We start from the raw sequence: 21350 nt of genomic DNA, 5'->3' as shown, positions 1-21350 counted from the left end.
GACTAATGTACTTGCATGAAGAATGTAACACCCAAATCATTCATTGGGACATAAAGCCTATTCTGAACTCTCACTAGCATTAGGGGGACTAAAGGCTATATTGCACTAGAGTGGTTCAGGAACACACCCGTCACAATAAAGGTGGATGTTTATAGTTTCTAAGTCATGTTGTTGGAGATCACTTGTTGTAAGAGATGTGCAGAAATTGAGATGGAGAGGGCAACAATTCTAACGGAATGGGCTTGTGAATGTTACTATCAAGGTAAAGTGGAAAGATTGGTGGAAAATGATGAGGAGGCTCTTAGTGATCTGAAGTGGGTGAAGAAATTAGTGATGGTGGCAATTTTGTGTATCCAGGATGTGCCATCATCAAGGCCTTCCATGAGGGAAGTCATTCATATGCTAGAAGGCATTCATGTGATTTCTACACCTCCTTGTCCTTTCCTCTACAATTCAACATTTGAACCTGATTTTCGGTCATCCTAGGTGGGATTTTCAGTCAACCTACGTTTGCTGAGGCTGAATATTATGCTCTAGATGAGTCAAGCATAACAATATTGATTGTGATCTTCTTCATCATCTTTTCCAGGGCTCCCTCCAATTCTACTATGTTCCATCTAATGATCACCCTACAAACAAGTGACAATTACTATTTGTTCTGTTTGTCACTTGTTTTGAAGAATAGACGTTTATGGATACTTATTAGAGGTTGAAATCAATCATAATTCTGTGTATTATGACCAGGCCAACGGTGTTTTACCTTATTCTTATTCAAAGTAGAGTTTATTCTTTTCTAAAAGCTTCACTCTAATATTGCAAATAATATAACTATGACCATTGTTTCATGGACATGATAGTATGCTTCCAAAACATGATCTTATTGAAATTTAAGCACCCAATGATATACTGAGCTTTCAGAACCAAACACTCTTAGAAATTTGATTATAAACTCAAAAATTAAGTAATGCTAGGCAATCACACTGCTTTATTGCTATATATATTAAGTACTACAACAATGCCCATAGAAACATAGACTAAATTTTAGTATCAAAGAAACAGAAAATAAAAATTAACATACATTACAGATGCATACAGCTCCAAAGTCGGCTATTTTTTTTTATTCCGTCATTTCTTCTCCCATGATTGAATCCACAAACCACTTAGCCTGACTCTTTCCAAAGTCGGAAAATTCAACCAATTCGGAGCCTGGGAACAAAAATAACAAAACCAGAAGAAGTAGGCAACATCTGGAATGAGGAGAACAATTACTGTAAATCAAGAATATCAGAAAAGGGCTTCCTTCCAAACCAATGGCTGTCCCTGAGTCTGATCATTGCTTCCAGGAAAAAAGCAGTGCTACGAAAATAAACAAGGCCGAAATAGCTGTCAAAATACCCGCCGTATATGCCCTATATGGATCACCGGCTATGGCGAGGAGTGCATAAGAATAGCTAAAACAGAGGGTGACATTGAGTGTGAAGAACAGAACCTTCATGTACCCATTTGGAACAAGGAAAATAATTAACGAGTTTGAGATCAGAAATGTGATAGCATTACAAACGAGGAACACCGGAAAAAGGCCATCTTCGAAAGCAATGGCTGTCCCTGCTCTGTGTTCACACTCGGCTGTGGTATTGACCGGAGTTTTATTGTTGATATTGTTGCTAATAAAACCAGCCTTAAGTTTCGGTAATGTTATATTGGATTGATCAATGGTTCCATCAGGACTACTCCCTACTTCAGTGGTATTGCACATACTATTATCTTGCCAAAGTCCACCCGGAGGACTGAGTACCGCTTGATAGCTGACTGTTACAAGCAGTACTGCAACCACCAGAAGCAAACTGCGCCTTTCTTCTGATAATTTCCTTACTTCACGTTTAAAATCCGTTTTCAAAAACTGAAAACAACTTGATACTGGCAGCCTTTGGTACTTTGCATACCTATTAGATGTAGAAAGAGATGAACCCGATTTAGCTTTAGCACGGCGTAGCAGATCCCGAATCTCTCCGTTCTCTACTTGTGTCTTCCCTTGCAAGATATCCCATGCTGTTTCACCCTCTAAATTCTTATGGTTTACATCAACAAATTTGTAACCCCAAGCAAGTAAGTGCTTCACAGCCTGCATAATGTAAATCAGTCAAGTCTCGTCCTTGCATAAGTTTCTTATAAGAAAAAAATGATCATAATGTATTACATGCAATTGCAAAGCCACTTAATCATTAGAAGATAAAGATAATTTTTTTATATATTACGCCAGTTACAGAACTGTACATAGACCGAGGGAGGCCACCACTCTCTAAAATTTTAAACATTTTAAAGTATATTTTAAATTTTGGGAAAAAAGTAGAAAGAAATTTACTTGACCCCAAAAATGAGTTTTGGTTCAAAAAATAAAATGGTGATGTAGACTATTCATGGTTGGTTATTTTATATGTTTTATTTATTTATATTTTGTTAATACTTAGTAGATGTTTTCTTTTTGCTAATATAATACTTAGTAGATGTTATTGGAGAGAACTTGCCTGGGATTGATTTTTTGATACTGCAACGTGCAACACAGTATTCCCTTCATCATCCTTCCAATTCAGGACTGTTCTTTGATATGATTTAGCATTTTTATAAACATTTAATCCAAGCCATGTCACTAAGAATTTAAAAACCTCAAGTCTATTATATTTAAGGGCAATATGCAACGTAGTCTCGTTTCGCCCTGTCACATCTACAACTGAATCAGGACAGACCAATAAAAATTCTTCCAATAGATCAAGGTGTTCACCACTTTCTACTATGTGATGCAAAGGAGTGAGACGCTCCCTTCCTTTGACATGAACAAGGTCCCCATCAATTTGTAGAAGTCGACACAGCAGCTCAGTATGTCCATTTTGTAGAGCGAGGTGAATAGGGCTAAACCCATTTTGATTTAGTTTCCGAGCAAATGAGGGCTTTAAACCCATCATCTCCATGGCAAATGGGATTTGCCCAGCAGATGCAGCCATGTGTAAAGGAGTATCAGCAAATGTTCTCTCATCGATATGCTCCAAAAGTTTTTCATCCTCTCTAATTAATTGGTAAAAGGCATTAATATCTCCATTTTCAGCAAGCCGCTTCATCCTCTCATCCATTTTAAAGATGGCTGATATATTAAGCCGGGGTTTTTCTTGGCTTGAACTTCTTGATGTGTGACTTGAATTTGTGACTTGAATTAGTAGGTGCTGCATACAACAAAACCAATATTAGCACTTCATCCTAATTACTTTTTTCCCTTTAAATTTGAGGTGAGGTGTCATTCCTCTAAACCTAAGGGGATGGAGTAATTAAATATGACTACAATTAAATATTTTCAATTTACATGTCATTATAAAATAACATTTATTTATACATTAAAAGAAGTAGCCTGTACACTTAGAAAAGGAATTTTATCCTTTATTGATTACATGTTTTGAAAATCTAGCTGTCAGATTGCCTGTTCTTTATATTCTTAATACGCATGTCAAATTTCGTGTCAATTGAATGTTATTTACTATTTGACCTATAAACTTGTTTTTTATGCATAATTTTATATTACAAAAACTACAAATTTAAACATATGATATGACAGGATTGTTAATCTTTGATTTTATGGAAATTTTTTAAGCATGGAGGATATAATAAAAAAAAATGTAATCTAATGATATATTTGTTAGAATTTATATCCAATAAAAAATATTGAGTGGAGGGATTAAGATCAGGTGCAATTCCTAAAGCATTGCACCTGATGCAGTAGCTCTCAATAGTTGAGATCGAGAGTTGAAAAAAACAATTTTCAATCTCAACCATTGAATAAATAAAGTGCAAAAAAGTAAAAAAGTGAAGGTTGTAAAAACAATTTGTGAGTCAAGATGGGGTAATTGCACTGGGTGCAATACCCTAGCAAGCACCTGATCCAAATCCTTGAGTGAAGTACAGCTGACTTTATAGTTATTGACTATAACTAAGTTTTTAACCAAACTTTATACTTAAATATATGAGAGATATTAATGGTATTTATTAATTTTACAAGAGATCTAACAAATGATGTATCAACTTTTTAATCATGAAGCAAAAAAGTAAGAAGGAATTTATCTAATCTAATATGGAAAATGCTAAAACTATAGACATTTTTACAAAAACATTTATATATAACTGAAGTAGTGAGTGATTATTGATAAATGGAAACAGTGCCAACTTTACTATATAAGTAATTGATGCGGTCGCCTAAGACTCCAAGTAGAATAAAGGCCCTCAAATTTTAACCAATATGATTATTTCTTTAATTAATTAAGCCCAAAAGTTAGCCAACAAATAAAACAATATTTTTTATCAAATGAAAAACAAGAAAAAAGAGAGAAATAATACATCCATAACATTTTTACAACAAATCCTAGGTAACAAGTTGTTACAGACGGTAAGTGACGACAAAAAAATAATTTCGGTTGTGGGTTCAAATTAAAACCAATAACCATTACCATTTAATACCTAAGATTTGTAAAAAAAAGAGCAATACACACAAAAATTTTACAACATTTTTCACAATTGTTAAGTTGGCAACCTTTTACTAGTTCTCACCTAGGTCCTCCACTAACATCACTTTCTTATTTATCATTATCAATCTACCACATCAACAGGTGTGAACATTTTTGTAAATTTTATGTGTTTATAGAATTTATAAAAAAACAATTCTACATGGTTCATGTTAATCAATAATAATTTTGCACTTAAAAAAAGATAATAGAAATTAAATAATATTTTATTTTATGAAAAGTTATATTTAAACATATAAAGGCCTCAATTTCAGTTTTCTCCTTAGACCCCAAATGTATTAAGCCGCCCTTGAGTGAAAAAGTGATGTTGATAATGGGCACAATGAGAACCAATAAAAATTTGTAACATCACTAGTTTGTAAAAATGTTGTAAAATTGTTTGTGTCTATAGTTTTATTCATCTGATGTTGATGTGCCATTCATTATATTCATTGTCATTTTAGTTTTTGAGTATTTTGTATTCAAATTTGTAATAGTTTAATATTTTCCAAAAAACTTAAAAGTGAAGAAAAAAATGCAAAAAAAAAAAACTCACTTTTAGTGATGATTTTATAAAAAAAATAAAAATAATTGATGGTAGGTGGTAAGATGTAGTTGTGATGGGTAATACTTGTTGCACATAAGTTCTTACACACAATTTTACATACATCTCAGTTTTTAATTAAAATTGTGACTTAAAGTCATGATTTTTAATTTGTGTAAAATTGTGTATAACAATTCGTGTGTAATAAACACAACTCTAACAATATAAAAATATAAAGAAGAAGAAAAATGCAACAGAAATTTTACCTTAGGTTCCTGTAGTTCGCTTCCTCCTTCCGCTTCTTCTTCTCCTTCTTTTTCTTTCAGTTTGTCTACCTTTAAAGGGTTCTGCCAGAAGTGAGAACCCTTGGCCTTTCTCATTGATTTATACAAGCCATGTGCTCTACTAGTCTCACCTTTGACCTGGACTAATCTACTGCTTTCTTGGATCCTTGAATCAACTACTTGCTAGTGATGATCGGTAATCGGGATATTAAAAGTTTTACAACATAGCTTTTACAAATGGAAATATAAGTCATTTGAACACCAATTGACTTATCACATATCAATTTGTAATTTTTATTTAATAAATAAATTTTATAGTAACTTAACACTTCCTTTAAGTTTACGCTCACGACACAATTGAAGACTCAGCATCAATCATGTCTTTCCACAATTCCACCCACCATCTTGACTTCTATCCACTAATCAATATATATATAAAAGCAGAGACTTTACGTGGAAGGGCACGAAATTTTGTCAAGTGACAATCTCTTTAAAAAAATAATTGATTTTTTTTATAAATAAAATACATCATTTTTAATTTATTACATTTATTAGATGCCACATCAGTTATTTAATAACTCCACAGATTTTAATTAGTAATAAATAAGACTAATGGATAAGATAGAGGGGTGTTAATCATCAAAAACTCTTTGTTTTCCTTATTCCTCCATCATGTTTATGCCTACTCCTCTTCCCTTATAACTAAATGTCTACTCTTCCTAAACCACTACATGCCTTCTCCTATGCCTATGTTGCTAAATTACCGATTCTATGTTCTATAATTTGCACAAACTAAAATAGTATTTAGATTATTTAAAAACACATAAAATCATATAAAAATCACAAAATTAGAGTTTAAAATTATAACTAAATTTTTAAAAGAAATTTAAGCACATTTGCACAAAAATTCCATGTAACTAAGTCACACTTAGGAATATTGGACAATTTTTCCTTTGTATAAATAGAAGGGTCCCAATGGGATGAGGGGGCTAACGATTTTCTCTCCAAAACATTTGTTGTAGGAATACAAAAGTTTTTCATTGTAGACTTTTCACGATTAAAGAACATGAATTGCCAACTAATCAACCTAGAGTTTTTAGTACCTACAGCAATTTCACAACATCAAGAACAAATCCCGGAGTATACAATGTCAAATTTCATAGTCTCCTATTACATCAAATGAGTGTTTAATTTTTCTCGCAAAGTATTGAATATTAAAGTTTCTGGGCCTTAGTCTCAATTACAACTCGCAATCATGTTGGACTTGAATGATACCTATCAACAACGTATCATTATGAGATACAGAAAAAATTTGGAGTGTACACAGCGTTTAGTGTGAATGGGAAGAAACTTCATCCAATTCCAATTGGTTAGGTTAGTAAGGGACCTATTCCAATTTAATGTTTCTGAAATTTTGTATACAAGTAATAATCAAGGAAAATGATGTCTAGACAAATCAAGCTAAGGCCAACCAAAATGGACCATATTCTTAATTTCTTATCTCTATTTGTTCTATGTACAAGACTTATAATCAATGCTTGGCATATAAAAGTTGAATATCTTATCTAAAGTCCATCCTTTGAAAACTTGAGAAAAAATTCATTAAAACTAACACAATATATAAATTATAAAGAAATCAAAGAAAAATTGTCAAACATAATGAAAATTCAATCTATGCTTAAATTCTTATAAGGATGAACACAATAGCAATATCCTTTTAAAAAAAAATAAAGATAAAAAAATATATTCTTATTTTGTATGTATGATAAAGTCCTATCACAAAATTTTTTTGAGACTCATGTTGATTAGTGACTAGAAATTATAAAGGAATAATCATGAATATATATATATATATATATATATAAGTAGAGATCTCATGTGGGAGTGCGTGAGGTCTTACCAAGTAACGCTCTAATTTTGCATTTAGCATTTTTTTTTTTACCTCTTTCATTAAGTTTTTTTTTTTACTATTACCCAAAAGTTTATATTAACTTATTTTACTGTTATCTCATTAGTTTCTCATTAATTGCCTAAGCTTACATCACACATTTCTCTCTTTCTCATATCTTTTAGCATCCCACCATTTTAATATTTTTTAAAAAGTAAAAATAATAATAATTAAGGACTAATAGTAATAACTAACCAGATAAGGCCTTGGAGAGAGATAGAGAGACATAAAAATGTTGTAGATTGTTAAATAAAACACATTGTTTCTCTATAAAATTAAAATGCATTGTTTCACTATAAAAGACCTGAGACTAACAAAACAATTGAAAGAGAGAGAAAGACAAATCTGAGGGGACGTCGCCTCCGTCATATTGGCCTCCTACCACCATGAAGACCTTAAACCTCTACGGGTATTTTCTTTTTTTCTTTTTAAATTAGGAGATTAAATATGATTTAGGTTTAGATAATTTGGTTGGATAGTTTTTGTTTTGGGTATATAAGTATAGAGAATATTTGGTACGCAATGTAAAGCCATATTCTACCATGGTTTAAAATCATCTATAAGACACGTGCATACACACTTGCCCACACCATGTTTTAATGTTTCACTATCAATGAGTGGAAGACAGTGAGAGAGTTGAACATACTTTTATTTCATAGTATTAAATATGTGAACACAACACAAATTATTTGATTTTCACGGTCCTGTTAGTCTTTTGCATTTATTTTTTATTTCATGATTTTTAAAAAACTTAATCTTACTTTTTTTTAGGGTGAAAAATTAATCTCACCTTGAAAAGGCTATAAATATGTAGTGCAACAACAGTTATAAATTGCGCACACATAACCATTATAATTATTCAGTTCAAGGAATGAGTAAATATATATATATATATATATATAAAAGCAGAGACCTCATGTGGGAGAGTACAAAGTTTTGCCAAGTGGCACTCTATTTGAAAAGATAATTGAATTTTTTTTTGAAATAAAATACTTCATTTTTAATTTATTACACTTATTAGATGTCACATCAGTTATTTACTAACTCAACAGATTTTAATTAGTAATAAATAAGACTAATGGATAAAATAGAGGGATGTTAATCATCAAAAACTCTTTGCTTTCCTTGTTCCTCCATCCTAAGGTTTTCTTATGTTTATGCCTACTCCTCTTCCCTTATAACTAAATGCCTACTCTTCCTAAACCACTACATGCCTTCTCCTATGCCTACGTTGCTAAATTACCAATTCTATGTTGTATAATTTGCACAAACTGAAATAACATTTAGATTATTTATGAACATATGAAATCATATAAAAATCGTCAAATTAGTGTTTAAAATTATAACTAAATTTTTAAAAGAAATCTAGACACATTTGCACAAAAATTCCATGTAACTAAGTCACACTTAGGAATATTGGACCATTTTTCCTTTGTATAAATAGAAGGGTCCCAATGGGATGAAATTTAACGATTTCCTCTCCAAAACATTTGTCATAGAAACATAAAAGTTTTCCATTGTAGACTTTTCACGATTAAAGAACATGAATTGCCAACTAATCAAACTAAAGTTTTTAGTACCTACAGCAATTTCACAACATCAAGAACAAACCCCAATGTATACAATGTCAAATTCCATAGTCTCCTGTTACATCAAATGAGTATTTAATTTTTCTCGCAAAGTATTGAATAGTAAAGCTTCTGGGTCATAGTCTCAATTACAACTCTCAATCATGTTGAACTTGGATGATACCTGTTAACAACATATCATTATGAGATGCAGAAAAAATTTGGAGTGTACACAACGTTTAGTATGAATGAGAAGAAATTTCATCCAATTCCAATTGGTTAGGTTAGTAAGGGACCTATTCCAATTTAATGTTTCTGAAATTTTGTATACAAGTAATAATCAAGGAAAATGATGTCTAGACAAATCAAGCTAAGGCCAACCAAAATGGACCATATTCTTAATTTCTTATCTCTATTTGTTCTATGTACAAGACTTATAATCAATGCTTGGCCTGTAAAAGTTGAATATCTTATCTAAAGTCCATCCTTTGAAAACTTGAGAAAAAATTCATTAAAACTAACACAATATATAAATTATAAAGAAATCAAAGAAAAATTGTCAAACATAATGAAAATTCAATCTATGCTTAAATTCTTATAAGGATGAACACAATAGCAATATCCTTTTAAAAAAAAATAAAGATAAAAAAATATATTCTTATTTTGTATGTATGATAAAGTCCTATCACAAAAATTGTTTGAGACTCATGTTGATTAGTGACTAGAAATTATAAAGGAATAATCATGAATATATATATATATATATATATATATATATATATATATATATATATATATAAGTAGAGATCTCATGTGGGAGTGCGTGAGGTGCTTTACTTAACGCTCTAATTTTGCATTTAGCATTTTTTTTTTACCTCTTTCATTAAGTTTTTTTTTTTACTATTACCCAAAAGTTTATATTAACTTATTTTACTGTTATCTCATTAGTTTCTCATTAATTGCCTAAGCTTACATCACACATTTCTCTCTTTCTCATATCTTTTAGCATCCCACCATTTTAATATTTTTAAAAAAGTAAAAATAATAATAATTAAGGACAAATAGTAATAACTAACCAGATAAGGCCTTGGAGAGAGATAGAGAGACATAAAAATGTTGTAGATTATTAAATAAAACACATTGTTTCTCTATAAAATCAAAATGCATTGTTTCACTATAAAAGACCTGAGACTAACAAAACATTTGAAAGAGAGAGAAAGACAAATCTGAGGGGACATCGCCTCCGTCATATTGGCCTCCTACCACTATGAAGACCTTAAACCTCTACGGGTATTTTTTTTTTTTTAAATTAGGAGATTAAATATGATTTAGGTTTAGGTAATTTGGTTGGATAGTTTTTGTTTTGGGTATATAAGTAGAGAGAATATTTGGTACGCAATGTAAAGCCATATTCTACCATGGTTTAAAATCATTTATAAAACACGTGCATACACACTTGCCCATACCATGTTTTAATGTTTCACTATCAATGAGTGGAAGACAGTGAGAGAGTTGAACATACTTTTATTTCATAGTATTAAATATGTGAACACAACACAAATTATTTGATTTTCACGGTCCTGTTAGTCTTTTGCATTTATTTTTTATTTCACGATTTTTAAAAAACTTAATCTTACTTTTTTTTTTAGGGTGAAAAATTAATCTCACCTTGAAAAGACTATAAATATGTAGTGCAACAACAGTTATAAATTGCGCACACATAACCATTATAATTATTCAGTTCAAGGAATGAGTAAATATATATATATATATATATATATATATATATATATATATATATATATATGTAAAAGCAGAGACCTCATGTGGGAGAGTACAAAGTTTTGCCAAGTGGCACTCTATTTGAAAAGATAATTGAATTTTTTTTTTGAAATAAAATACTTCATTTTTAATTTATTACACTTATTAGATGTCACATCAGTTATTTACTAACTCAACAGATTTTAATTAGTAATAAATAAGACTAATGGATAAAATAGAGAGATGTTAATCATTAAAAACTCTTTGTTTTCCTTGTTCCTCCATCCTAAGGTTTTCTTATGTTTATGCCTACTCCTCTTCCCTTATAACTAAATGCCTACTCTTCCTAAACCACTACATGCCTTCTCCTATGCCTATGTTGCTAAATTACCAATTCTATGTTGTATAATTTGCACAAACTGAAATAACATTTAGATTATTTATGAACATATGAAATCATATAAATTCGCCAAATTAGTGTTTAAAATTATAACTAAATTTTTAAAAGAAATCTAGACACATTTACACAAAAATTCCATGTAACTAAGTCACACTTAGGAATATTGGACCATTTTTCCTTTGTATAAATAGAAGGGTCCCAATGGGATGAGGAGGCTAACAATTTTCTCTCCAAAACATTTGTCGTAGAAATACAAAAGTTTTCCATTGTAGACTTTTCACGATTAAAGAACATGAATTGCCAACTAATCAAACTAAAGTTTTTAGTACCTATAGCAATTTCACAACATCAAGAACAAACCCCAGTGTATACAATGTCAAATTCCATAGTCTCCTGTTACATCAAATGAGTATTTAATTTTTCTCGCAAAGTATTGAATAGTAAAGCTTCTGGGCCATAGTCTCAATTACAACTCTCAATCATGTTGAACTTGGATGATACCTGTCAACAACATACCATTATGAGATGCAGAAAAAATTTGGAGTGTACACAACGTTTAGTATGAATGAGAAGAAATTTCATCCAATTCCAATTGGTTAGGTTAGTAAGGGACCTATTCCAATTTAATGTTTCTGAAATTTTGTATACAAGTAATAATCAAGGAAAATGATGTCTAGACAAATCAAGCTAAGGCCAACCAAAATGGACCATATTCTTAATTTCTTATCTCTATTTGTTCTATGTACAAGACTTATAATCAATTTTTGGCATATAAAAGTTGAATATCTTATCTAAAGTCCATCCTTTGAAAACTTGAGAAAAAATTCATTAAAACTAACACAATATATAAATTATAAAGAAATCAAAGAAAAATTGCCAAACATAATGAAAATTCAATCTATGCTTAAATTCTTATAAGGATGAACACAATACCAATATCCTTTTTTTTTAAAATAAAGATAAAAAAATATATTCTTATTTTGTATGTATGATAAAGTCCTATCACAAAATTTTTTTGAGACTCATGTTGATTAGTGACTAGAAATTATAAAAGAATAATCATGAATATATATATAAAAGTAGAGATCTCATGTGGGAGTACGTGAGGTCTTACCAAGTAACGCTCTAATTTTGCATTTAGCATTTTTTTTTTACCTCTTTCATTAAGTTTTTTTTTTACTATTACCCAAAAGTTTATATTAACTTATTTTACTGTTATCTCATTAGTTTCTCATTAATTGCCTAAGCTTACATCACACATTTCTCTCTTTCTCATATCTTTTATCATCCCACCATTTTAATATTTTTAAAAAAGTAAAAATAATAATAATTAAGGACTAATAGTAATAACTAACCAGATAAGGCCTTGGAGAGAGATAGAGAGACATAAAAATGTTGTAGATTGTTAAATAAAACACATTGTTTCTCTATAAAATCAAAATGCATTGTTTCACTATAAAAGACCTGAGACTAACAAAACAATTGAAAGAGAGAGAAAGACAAATCTGAGGGGACGTCGCCTCCGTCATATTGGCCTCCTACCACCATGAAGACCTTAAACCTCTACGGGTATTTTTTTTTTCTTTTTAAATTAGGAGATTAAATATGATTTAGGTTTAGGTAATTTGGTTGGATAGTTTTTGTTTTGGGTATATAAGTATAGAGAATATTTGGTACGCAATGTAAAGCCATATTCTACCATGGTTTAAAATCATCTATAAGACACGTGCATACACACTTGCCCACATCATGTTTTAATGTTTCACTATCAATGAGTGGAAGACAGTGAGAGAGTTGAACATACTTTTATTTCATAGTATTAAATATGTGAACACAACACAAATTATTTGATTTTCACGGTCCTGTTAGTCTTTTGCATTTATTTTTTATTTCATGATTTTAAAAAAACTTAATCTTACTTTTTTTTTAGGGTGAAAAATTAATCTCACCTTGAAAAGGCTATAAATATGTAGTGCAACAACAGTTATAAATTGCGCACACATAACCATTATAATTATTCGATTCAAGGAATGAGTAAAAAAAAAAATTTGGAGAAATATTGTAGAATAAAAGTTGTTACAAAATGTCTTTCTCTCAGAGATCTCATGCAAGAGTGCATGAGGTCCTGCCAAGTGGCATTCTAATTTTGCATTTAGCATTTTTTTATCTCTTTCATTAATTTTTTTTTTTATTGTTACCCAAAAGTTCACATTATCTAATTTTACTGTTATCTCATTAATATCTCATTAATTGCCTAAGCTTATACCACATCTTTCACTATTCTTCATGTTTTTTAGCATACCCACTGTTTTAGTGTTTAAAAAACAATAAATAAATAAATAAATAAGGGCAAGCTAATAGTAATAATTAACGAGTTAAGACTCTAAAGAGAGACAAAGAGACACAAAAATGTTATGAATTGTTAAATAAAATGCACTATTTCACTATATATTACCAAATTAAAAGACCTAAGACTAACAAAACATTTAAAAGAGAGAGAAAGAGAAATCTGAGGGGTCACCACCTCCATTATACTGACCTCCCACCACCATCAAGACACCGAAACCCTTACGAGTAATCTTTTTTTCTTTTTAAATTAGGAGCTTAAATATGATTTAGGTTAGGTAATTTGGTTAGTTAGTTTTTGTTTTGGGTATATAAGTAGAGAGAATATTAGGTGCACAATGTAAAGTCATATTCTACCATGATTTAATTTTAAATCATCTATAAGACACATGCATACACACTACTTGCTACACCATGCAAACATGTTGCACTATTGATGAGTGAAAGATAGTCAGAGAGTTGGGTATACTTTTATTTCATAGTATGAAATATGTAAGTACAACACAAATTAGTTTATTTCATGGTCCCATTACTCTTTTGCATTTTTTTTTTTGGTTTCATGATTTAAAAAAAAAAAAATAATCTTACCTTAAGAAGGCTACAAATATGCAATGAAGCTACTAAACCAATTTTTAATATCTCAAAATGTATATGTTGCTTTACTCTAATTTAGTTTACTTTTTCTTTATAATTTATGTACAACATTATTCAAAAGTGTTTTACATAAAATATCATAAAATTATATGTGCATTGCACGAGCAATTTACTAGTTTTGTCAAATTAATCAAAACAAGACGCTAGGATTAATGACCTCTAGTTGTCGGAATGGAAGACCATCTCCAGCCTCTTCAAATTGTTGTCAAATTAATTGTCTATCTACTTTTTCAAATATATTTTTCAACAGACTCTCTATCTTTTTTCTCTATCTCATTTAAATATTATTTTTCATTCTTTCTTTAATATTTCTTTTTCAATCTTCTTTCATTCATCTAATTTTAATGAGAAGTGCTACGTTCTTAACATTTTACAATAAATCATATGTGGTAAGTAATTACTGATTTTAATTTGAACACATCACTTAAATATTTTTTTTATCAGTATTAGTTAGTAACAACCCACTACTTAAGATTTATTGTGAAAGTATTGTGAAAATATTGTAGTAGCATTTCTCAATTTTAATTTCTTATTTTTTATTTTATTTTTCCCTTATCTTTTTTTTTTTCATCCACATGTTTCTTTTCCTTTCTTTTTTCCTCTTTTTTTCTCCTCCACACCTTTCCCTTATCTCTATCTTAACTTTTCTTTTTTCTTTTCTTCTCTAGCACTTCGTCTGGAGCTTTATCTTCACTTTTCTTTTTTTCTTTTCTTCTCTAGCACTTCGTTTACTCCAGAGCATTCAAGAAGCTCTCTCTCTTTCTTTCTCTCTCTCTCTCTCACATCGTCGGTGGATGACGAAGGCTAGAAGACAACCTTTTTTCTCCTCCCACCATCGCAAGTCCTCCTCCCCACTGAGGCTCAGATGGGTCAACTTTGCTTTTTTTTTTTTTTTGTTCTAATTTGATTAGTTTTAAAATTGTGATTTGAGTTTGTATTTTGATTGAGAGCTCCATCGATTTTGTGTTTCACCGTTGTTTCTAATCGAGAGAGTTTTTTTCTAAAGAGAAGCAAGAGAGAGAGGGTGAAATTAAAAAATAGCAAATACAAAACACTATAGTGCTCTTTAAAATTTAAGAATAATGTAACATTTTACAAAAATTTGAACAATGATAAAAAGCTAGATATAAGAACAATTTTATGTCATTATACGTAGAGTACTATCTATTATTTTTCTTTCAATGGCTTTTGAAAAGCTAGATGTACTATCTATAATATTTTTAAGATACGATATAGCATATAGCCGTTGTTCAATCTATAACAATAGCTTTTTTAAAAAGTAAAATAATAAAAATAGTTCTTGTTATGGATTGATGACTGTAACAAAATTAGTATCATGTGTGACTATTTTACTGTTAGTACAAGATGAATAAAAAAGAAAAAAGAAGCATGGGTTATCATAAGATATGGCGAAACTTACCATTACATTTGATATAGATACTATTATTTGACCTATCATAAGCTAATGAGAAAAAATGAAGTTAAAAAAAAAAAACAATAAAACACTATGAAGTTTTGATAAATACAATAAATTTGAACTTATGAAATTTAATTTATGATGATTGATGACTCAATACATCAATTGACTTTTGGTAATTGGTGTAGATGGGATTTGAACTAAAGTTCCTTATTTGACGACATAGTACTTCATGAGTTAAACTATTTGGAATCTACGAAAACTATAAAGTTAATGTTTAAGAACATTGCGAGTTACTACTTCACATTTTCTTAAAGTTACCATAAATTTTTAGTAGAATTCATGATATACCTTCGTATAAAATGGGAGCTACTAAGAGATAAACAACAATCCACTATCATTTGTATTTTTCTATTACTAACACGTGCGACACACACAAAGATATCACAAAATCTTTGTCAATAGTTTTAAGTTTTCACACTTTAACCTTGGTTTGATATACCTTTTTTAAAAGGTATGCTTTTTCAAAAGTTTTTTTTTAATTTTAAAATGTCTTTTAAATTAAAAACACTTCTAGCTTTACAAATCTATATGCCACACACTCTCGTTAACATCCCCTTCTCCCATTTTTTATAATAAACTAGTTAGGGCAACACGTGCAAGGCACATGCACCATGGAAAAAAGAACACTGTAGTAATTAAGGTCAATTCTAGATTTTATTTGTATTACAAAATAAAGATATGAATCATTTGATTTTTAAAGTATATAGAGATTTATATTAATCAAAAGCGACATTAATTTTAAGAATTTTGATAATTATGTCATAAAATTTTAATCTCATTCGTTTAAGAATTTTGATCAACCACAAAGTTAGGGTAGCTACTTAACATATAAATATTTATATTAGTTTTTTAGTACCTACTTGCTAAAGACAAAATATTTACTCTCTAAAAACTTCTAAGAATGATAACGAATATCATCATCTTCTAACAATAAATAACTGAGTTTTGCTAAGAAATTTAAAGTAAAAAATAAATAAATAAGATAACAAAAGGCATTTGTCATTGAATTTTTCATTAGATAAATTATAAGTTTTGAAAATGTAAACCTAGAAAATTAATGTTCTTTAGATAACAAATAAAACACCTAATATCATCATTCTAACTTTCTAAGAATTTTTATCATTTAAAACTCAAAATACATAAAGAAAATTTTTAAGATGTTAAAATTTAGCGGGAGTAATTTAGACATTACACAATAAAATATTTTAAGAATCATAAACTTTCATTAGGGTTTAACTAAGAGAATAACAATATGACATATTTGTTCTTTTTACAACAAATCATAAATAGTAGGTTACTACAAGTTGTTATTGGTGTGCAACGAAGTAGTTTCATTCATAAGTTTAAATTAGAACCAATAACAATTTACCATATTTGATTTGTTATGAAAGTGTTGTGAAAATTATTATGAATATAGCACTTATTTTTTACAATACTATTTTTAGTTGTAACCGGTTATATTATGATATTTTATTATTTTATTTCGACCTATAATGAATTAATATCTTAACAATTGTGAAAATATTGTGCCAATTTGTGATGTTAATATTTTATTATAATGTGAAACAACGTGAATTGGATAAACCAAAAATAATATAGCAAATGTAGGGACACAATTTGCACCCGGACCCAACCGTGTGAAGGGTGCAGGCCCAAAAGGCCTTATACAATGAAATTCGTAGAGCGTGGGCTTGAAACCTAGGTTTTATGGATAATGGATAATAAGTATGGTGGGCTAGATCGCTAATACATGCGCAATGAAATGAATATATGACAGAAATACTCCTCGGACGTAAGCCGAGAATGACTTATATTGCTTTTGCTACTTTTCACAATAGATTATGGTTGAAGGTGATGCGTACAGTGTTTTTCTATTTCTTTTTTCCAATTGCCCTTCTCGAATGCCACCCTTTTCCTTTTATATTCTCTTCCTTCTTCCTACTATCTTCTACGTATGGACCAGATCACCAATCTAGATACTTGTCCCATCCACCGACTTCTTGAAGCCCTCAAACAATAGCTGTAACACTGTCCACCACTATTTAGAGGTCATTTCCCCATTAATGCGGCCAGAGAGGTAGGTGCAAAGTCTTTAATGCGGTGGTAGCAGCTTTCTTTAAGATATTTCTTATTTACTCATTTTCTATGTGTCTTTGCGAAATCCGTCTTCATCCACCATACCTCCTAAAATTTCCTCACAAACATCGTGATGAACAGTATATTCTCCACTTCATATAGCCGAGGAGATGCCCCTTCTCGGACCATTCCCACCTAACTTCTATCGCGATAGTTTGCTTGTGGGCCTTTAAGTCCAATATCTTTATTATCACTAAACCCTCATCGGACAAGTCAATATCCTCGGATCAAGCCCAATGCCCAAAAATATATTCTGAGCTTTCTTGCCCCACAATAGCCCCTCAAAAATTCATTTTTCTCCCAGCCGAGAAGAAAAGTGAAGTTTTGATTCTACACCACGGCTTTCGAATGCTTTTTAAACTGTCACGTGTGAAATTGTCATTTCGCTCTTCTCAAAACTGCTTCTGATGTCTCGAAATTCATCACGCCCCTATTAATTGCTCCAAGTAACGCCCTATCTACCACTTCTAACGATAGGATGCATATCCAACGGTCCGGGTTCTTCTTCAAATTTTGAGCAGGATAACTCCCATTTAATGCCGCCTCCTTTATGTCAAAACGCCTAGGAAATCGCGACTTGAACCATTACTCCAGAAATCTATCAAATCTTACAACTTCCTCTTTTTGTCTTTTCTCTAGAAGATCACGAAGAATTGTCCACTCATTTCTCGTAAGTTTTCATTCTTTCAAAATCTTTTTCTCCTCGACTGTAGTCCTCGGCCATTAACTGTACCCCTTCCCTTTCTAAAACTCCATTCTCCTTCCAACCGAATGGGTAGATTTAAGTGCCTAGTAGATACTGACGCCGATATGAAAAGTTTTCGGGCCAAATACCACATCCCTCCGGATGTAGGTTTAAGGTATTGCCCCCTAGAGGCCATAGCTGACGATAGGAGAGAAGGGGAAGTTGTCATTCCCATCATATCCTTTTTGGAGGGTGGAATGATACTTCCCATGAAGAATGTAACTAGTGAATACCTGCGTAATCATAGGTTATGCCTAGACCAGCGTACACCCAACATGTTTAGGATTTTAGGTTATGTCGATGCCCTCAATGAGCAAATGGGTTTAAGTCTAACATGGCATGATGTCGTCCATATGTACGAATGTCATCAACTTAAAGGCGTAGGTTACTACCTCAAGTCTAGGTCTAACATCGTTAGGCTCATATCATGTCTTATCTAATAAAGGCATGAAGGATGACTATTTAATCGCCTCCAGGAGTTGGTCTGACGGTCCCCATTGTCCAGTCGAATAGGGAAAACCAGGTGTGATTCCTTAGGATTTAGATTCCATGGCCTGCCATCACGCTACTCGTCCTTCAACACAAGATTTTCCACAGATGGAGCCAATTGTAGGGACACAATTTGCACCCAAACCCAACCGTGTGAAGGGTACAGGCCCAAAAGGCCTTATATAATAAAATTTGTAGAGCATGGGATTGAAACCTAGGTTTTATGGATAATGAATAGTAAGTATGGTGGGCTAGATCACCAATACATGCGCAATGAAATGAATATATGACAGAAATACTCCTCGGACGTAAGCCGAGAATGACTTATATTGTTTTTTCTACTTTTCACAATAGATTATGGTTGAAGGTGGTGTGTACAGTGTTTTTCCCTTTCTTTTTCCAATCACCCTTCTCGAATGCCACCCTTTTCCTTTTATATTCTCTTCCTTCTTCCCACCATCTTCCATGTATGGACCAGATCACCAATCTAGATACTTGTCTCATCCACCGTCTTCTTGAAGCCCTCAAACAATAGCTGTAACACTGCCCACCACTGTTTAAAGGTCATTTCCCCATTAATGCGACCAGAAAAGTAGGTGTAGAGTCTTTAATGCGGTGGTAGCAACTTTCTCTAAAATATTTCTTATTTGCTCCTATTCTATGTGTCTTTGCGGAATCCATCTTCATCCACCATACCTCCTAAAATTTCCTCACAAGCATCGTGATGAACTGTATATTCTCCACTTCATATAGCCGAGGAGATGCCCCTCATTGGACCATTCCCACCTAACTTCTGTCGCGATAGTTTACTTGTGGCCCTTTGAGTCCAGTATCTTTATTATCACTAAACCCTCCTCGGACAAGTCAATATCCTCAGATCAAGCCCAAGGCCCAAAAATATATTCTAAGCCTTCTGCCCCACAGCAAATATACTACAACTTTATGCATTCAAACCAAAAAAAAAAAAAAAGCAGCCAGCAAAACAACGAAAGTTAAACAAACTAAAATTAGGGGTGTGCGCGGTTCGGTCAGCTCGGTATTTTTTTTAAATTTGTTACCGAACTGATAGGGATCGGTTTTGTAATAATTAAAACCAATGCATACCGATTAGGGTCGGTTTTCCAATCTATAGCGGTGCGGTTTGAGCGGCTCGGTTTAATCGGTTTGGTCGGTTTGATTTGAAACATTAACAAAAAAATGTTTGTTCACATAAAAAAAATCTATTCACATAAAAAAAATATGTTCAACAAATCTATTCACATAAAAAAATTTGTTCACGTAAAAAAAATGTTCAACAAATCTATTCACATTAAAAAAAAATCTGTTCACCCATAATGATCGAAATACTTTTTTTTTTTTTTTTGAACTGAGAAAAATACATAGACATATTAAAGTAAGAGCCTAGGTGGGACTAAAGTCAAACACAAACACAGTCATTTATTTTATGCCTATGATACACAGTACACACAACACTCAAAACCTCACCAAATACACAACACTCAAAACCTCACCAAATACAAAACACTCTCAATCACTCGCAAACACAAAGACAAATACAGACACAAACACAAGCTCTCACCAATAAAATAAAATCATAAACATCACTCACAAGCCTAAAACCCATTGTGCCGTATTTTACAACCCCAAAAACCTATGAAGTACATGAGATTAAGAATCATTCATGCTTACCGTTGGTTTGCAGTGACTGGTGAGCTCAGGCGAGAGCTTAGGCAAGAGCTCGAGCGTGTGTCACTGCATCAGGCGAGACTAAGAGGCGAGAGTGAGAGAGAGAGTTAAAGGATATCTGAACAAAAGAATGAATTTATATGGCCTTGAGAATCTGAAAACCTAGCAGTAAACGCACCGTTTTGTTTGTTTGTTTTTTTTTTTTTTATAGTAACACCCATACGACGCCGTATCCAAAGTGTAGGGAGAAAAACAAATAGTAGTCTGGTATCGATTCGGTATCGATGTAGATCGGTTTCGCCTTCTTTGATCCGATGATTGCACCGCACCGGCGTCGGAACTTGCTTCGCCCTCCAAACGCCGGCCTCGGCTCATTCGGTCGGCACTGGTGTCGGGACGGTGTCGTCGGCGCCGGTCAGTTGGGTCGGCTCCGGTATTCATTTGCTCACCCCTAACTAAAACTACTGTAGCGAAATTACTGTAACTTTCAGTTTTGAAAATATTGTGACAACATAAAGATGTCTTAACATTTTTCACATAAAAAAATGTTATGTCCATGACATTTTCACAACAAATTATAAGTGGTAGGCTACTACAAGTTATTATTGGTGGGCAAAAAAGTAATTTCATTGGTAAGTTTAAATTAGAACCAATAACAATTTACCATATTTGATTTGTTATGAAAATGTTGTGAAAATTATTGTGGATATAGCACTTTTTTTTTACAATACTTTTATTTTTAATTGTAACTGATTATAGTATGATATT

At 31.6% G+C, this 21350-nt stretch overlaps 1 protein-coding gene across 1 annotated transcript; it reads right to left on the bottom strand.

Annotated features, from left to right (window-relative positions):
• Positions 1-958: 958 nt before the first annotated feature.
• Positions 959-5525, bottom strand: LOC142615256 (ankyrin repeat-containing protein BDA1-like). The gene is made up of 3 exons (XM_075787990.1): positions 5352-5525; positions 2526-3215; positions 959-2122 (listed from the first exon to the last, which is right to left on the bottom strand). Exons 1-3 carry the CDS (start codon positions 5463-5465, stop codon positions 1331-1333), a joined length of 1596 nt encoding a protein of 531 aa, XP_075644105.1. The 5' UTR covers positions 5466-5525; the 3' UTR covers positions 959-1330.
• Positions 5526-21350: the final 15825 nt, after the last annotated feature.

Source organism: Castanea sativa, chromosome 11, assembly GCF_040712315.1.
Source record: "Castanea sativa cultivar Marrone di Chiusa Pesio chromosome 11, ASM4071231v1".
NCBI classification, from domain to species: domain Eukaryota; kingdom Viridiplantae; phylum Streptophyta; class Magnoliopsida; order Fagales; family Fagaceae; genus Castanea; species Castanea sativa.
The sequence above is the reverse complement of the archived record's forward strand: the minus strand, read 5'-3'. Positions and strand labels throughout refer to the sequence as shown.

What these genes read in the sequence shown, in the direction of transcription:
- LOC142615256 (XM_075787990.1), bottom strand. Translation starts at nt 5,465, where the DNA reads ATGAGAAAGGCCAAGGGTTCTCACTTCTGGCAGAACCCTTTAAAGGTA. An exon ending in GCGAACTACAGGAACCTAAG is followed by an intron (nt 3,216 to 5,351) that starts GTAAAATTTCTG and finishes TGTTGTATGCAG; the next exon opens with CACCTACTAATTCAAGTCAC. An exon ending in TATCAAAAAATCAATCCCAG is followed by an intron (nt 2,123 to 2,525) that starts GCAAGTTCTCTC and finishes TACATTATGCAG; the next exon opens with GCTGTGAAGCACTTACTTGC.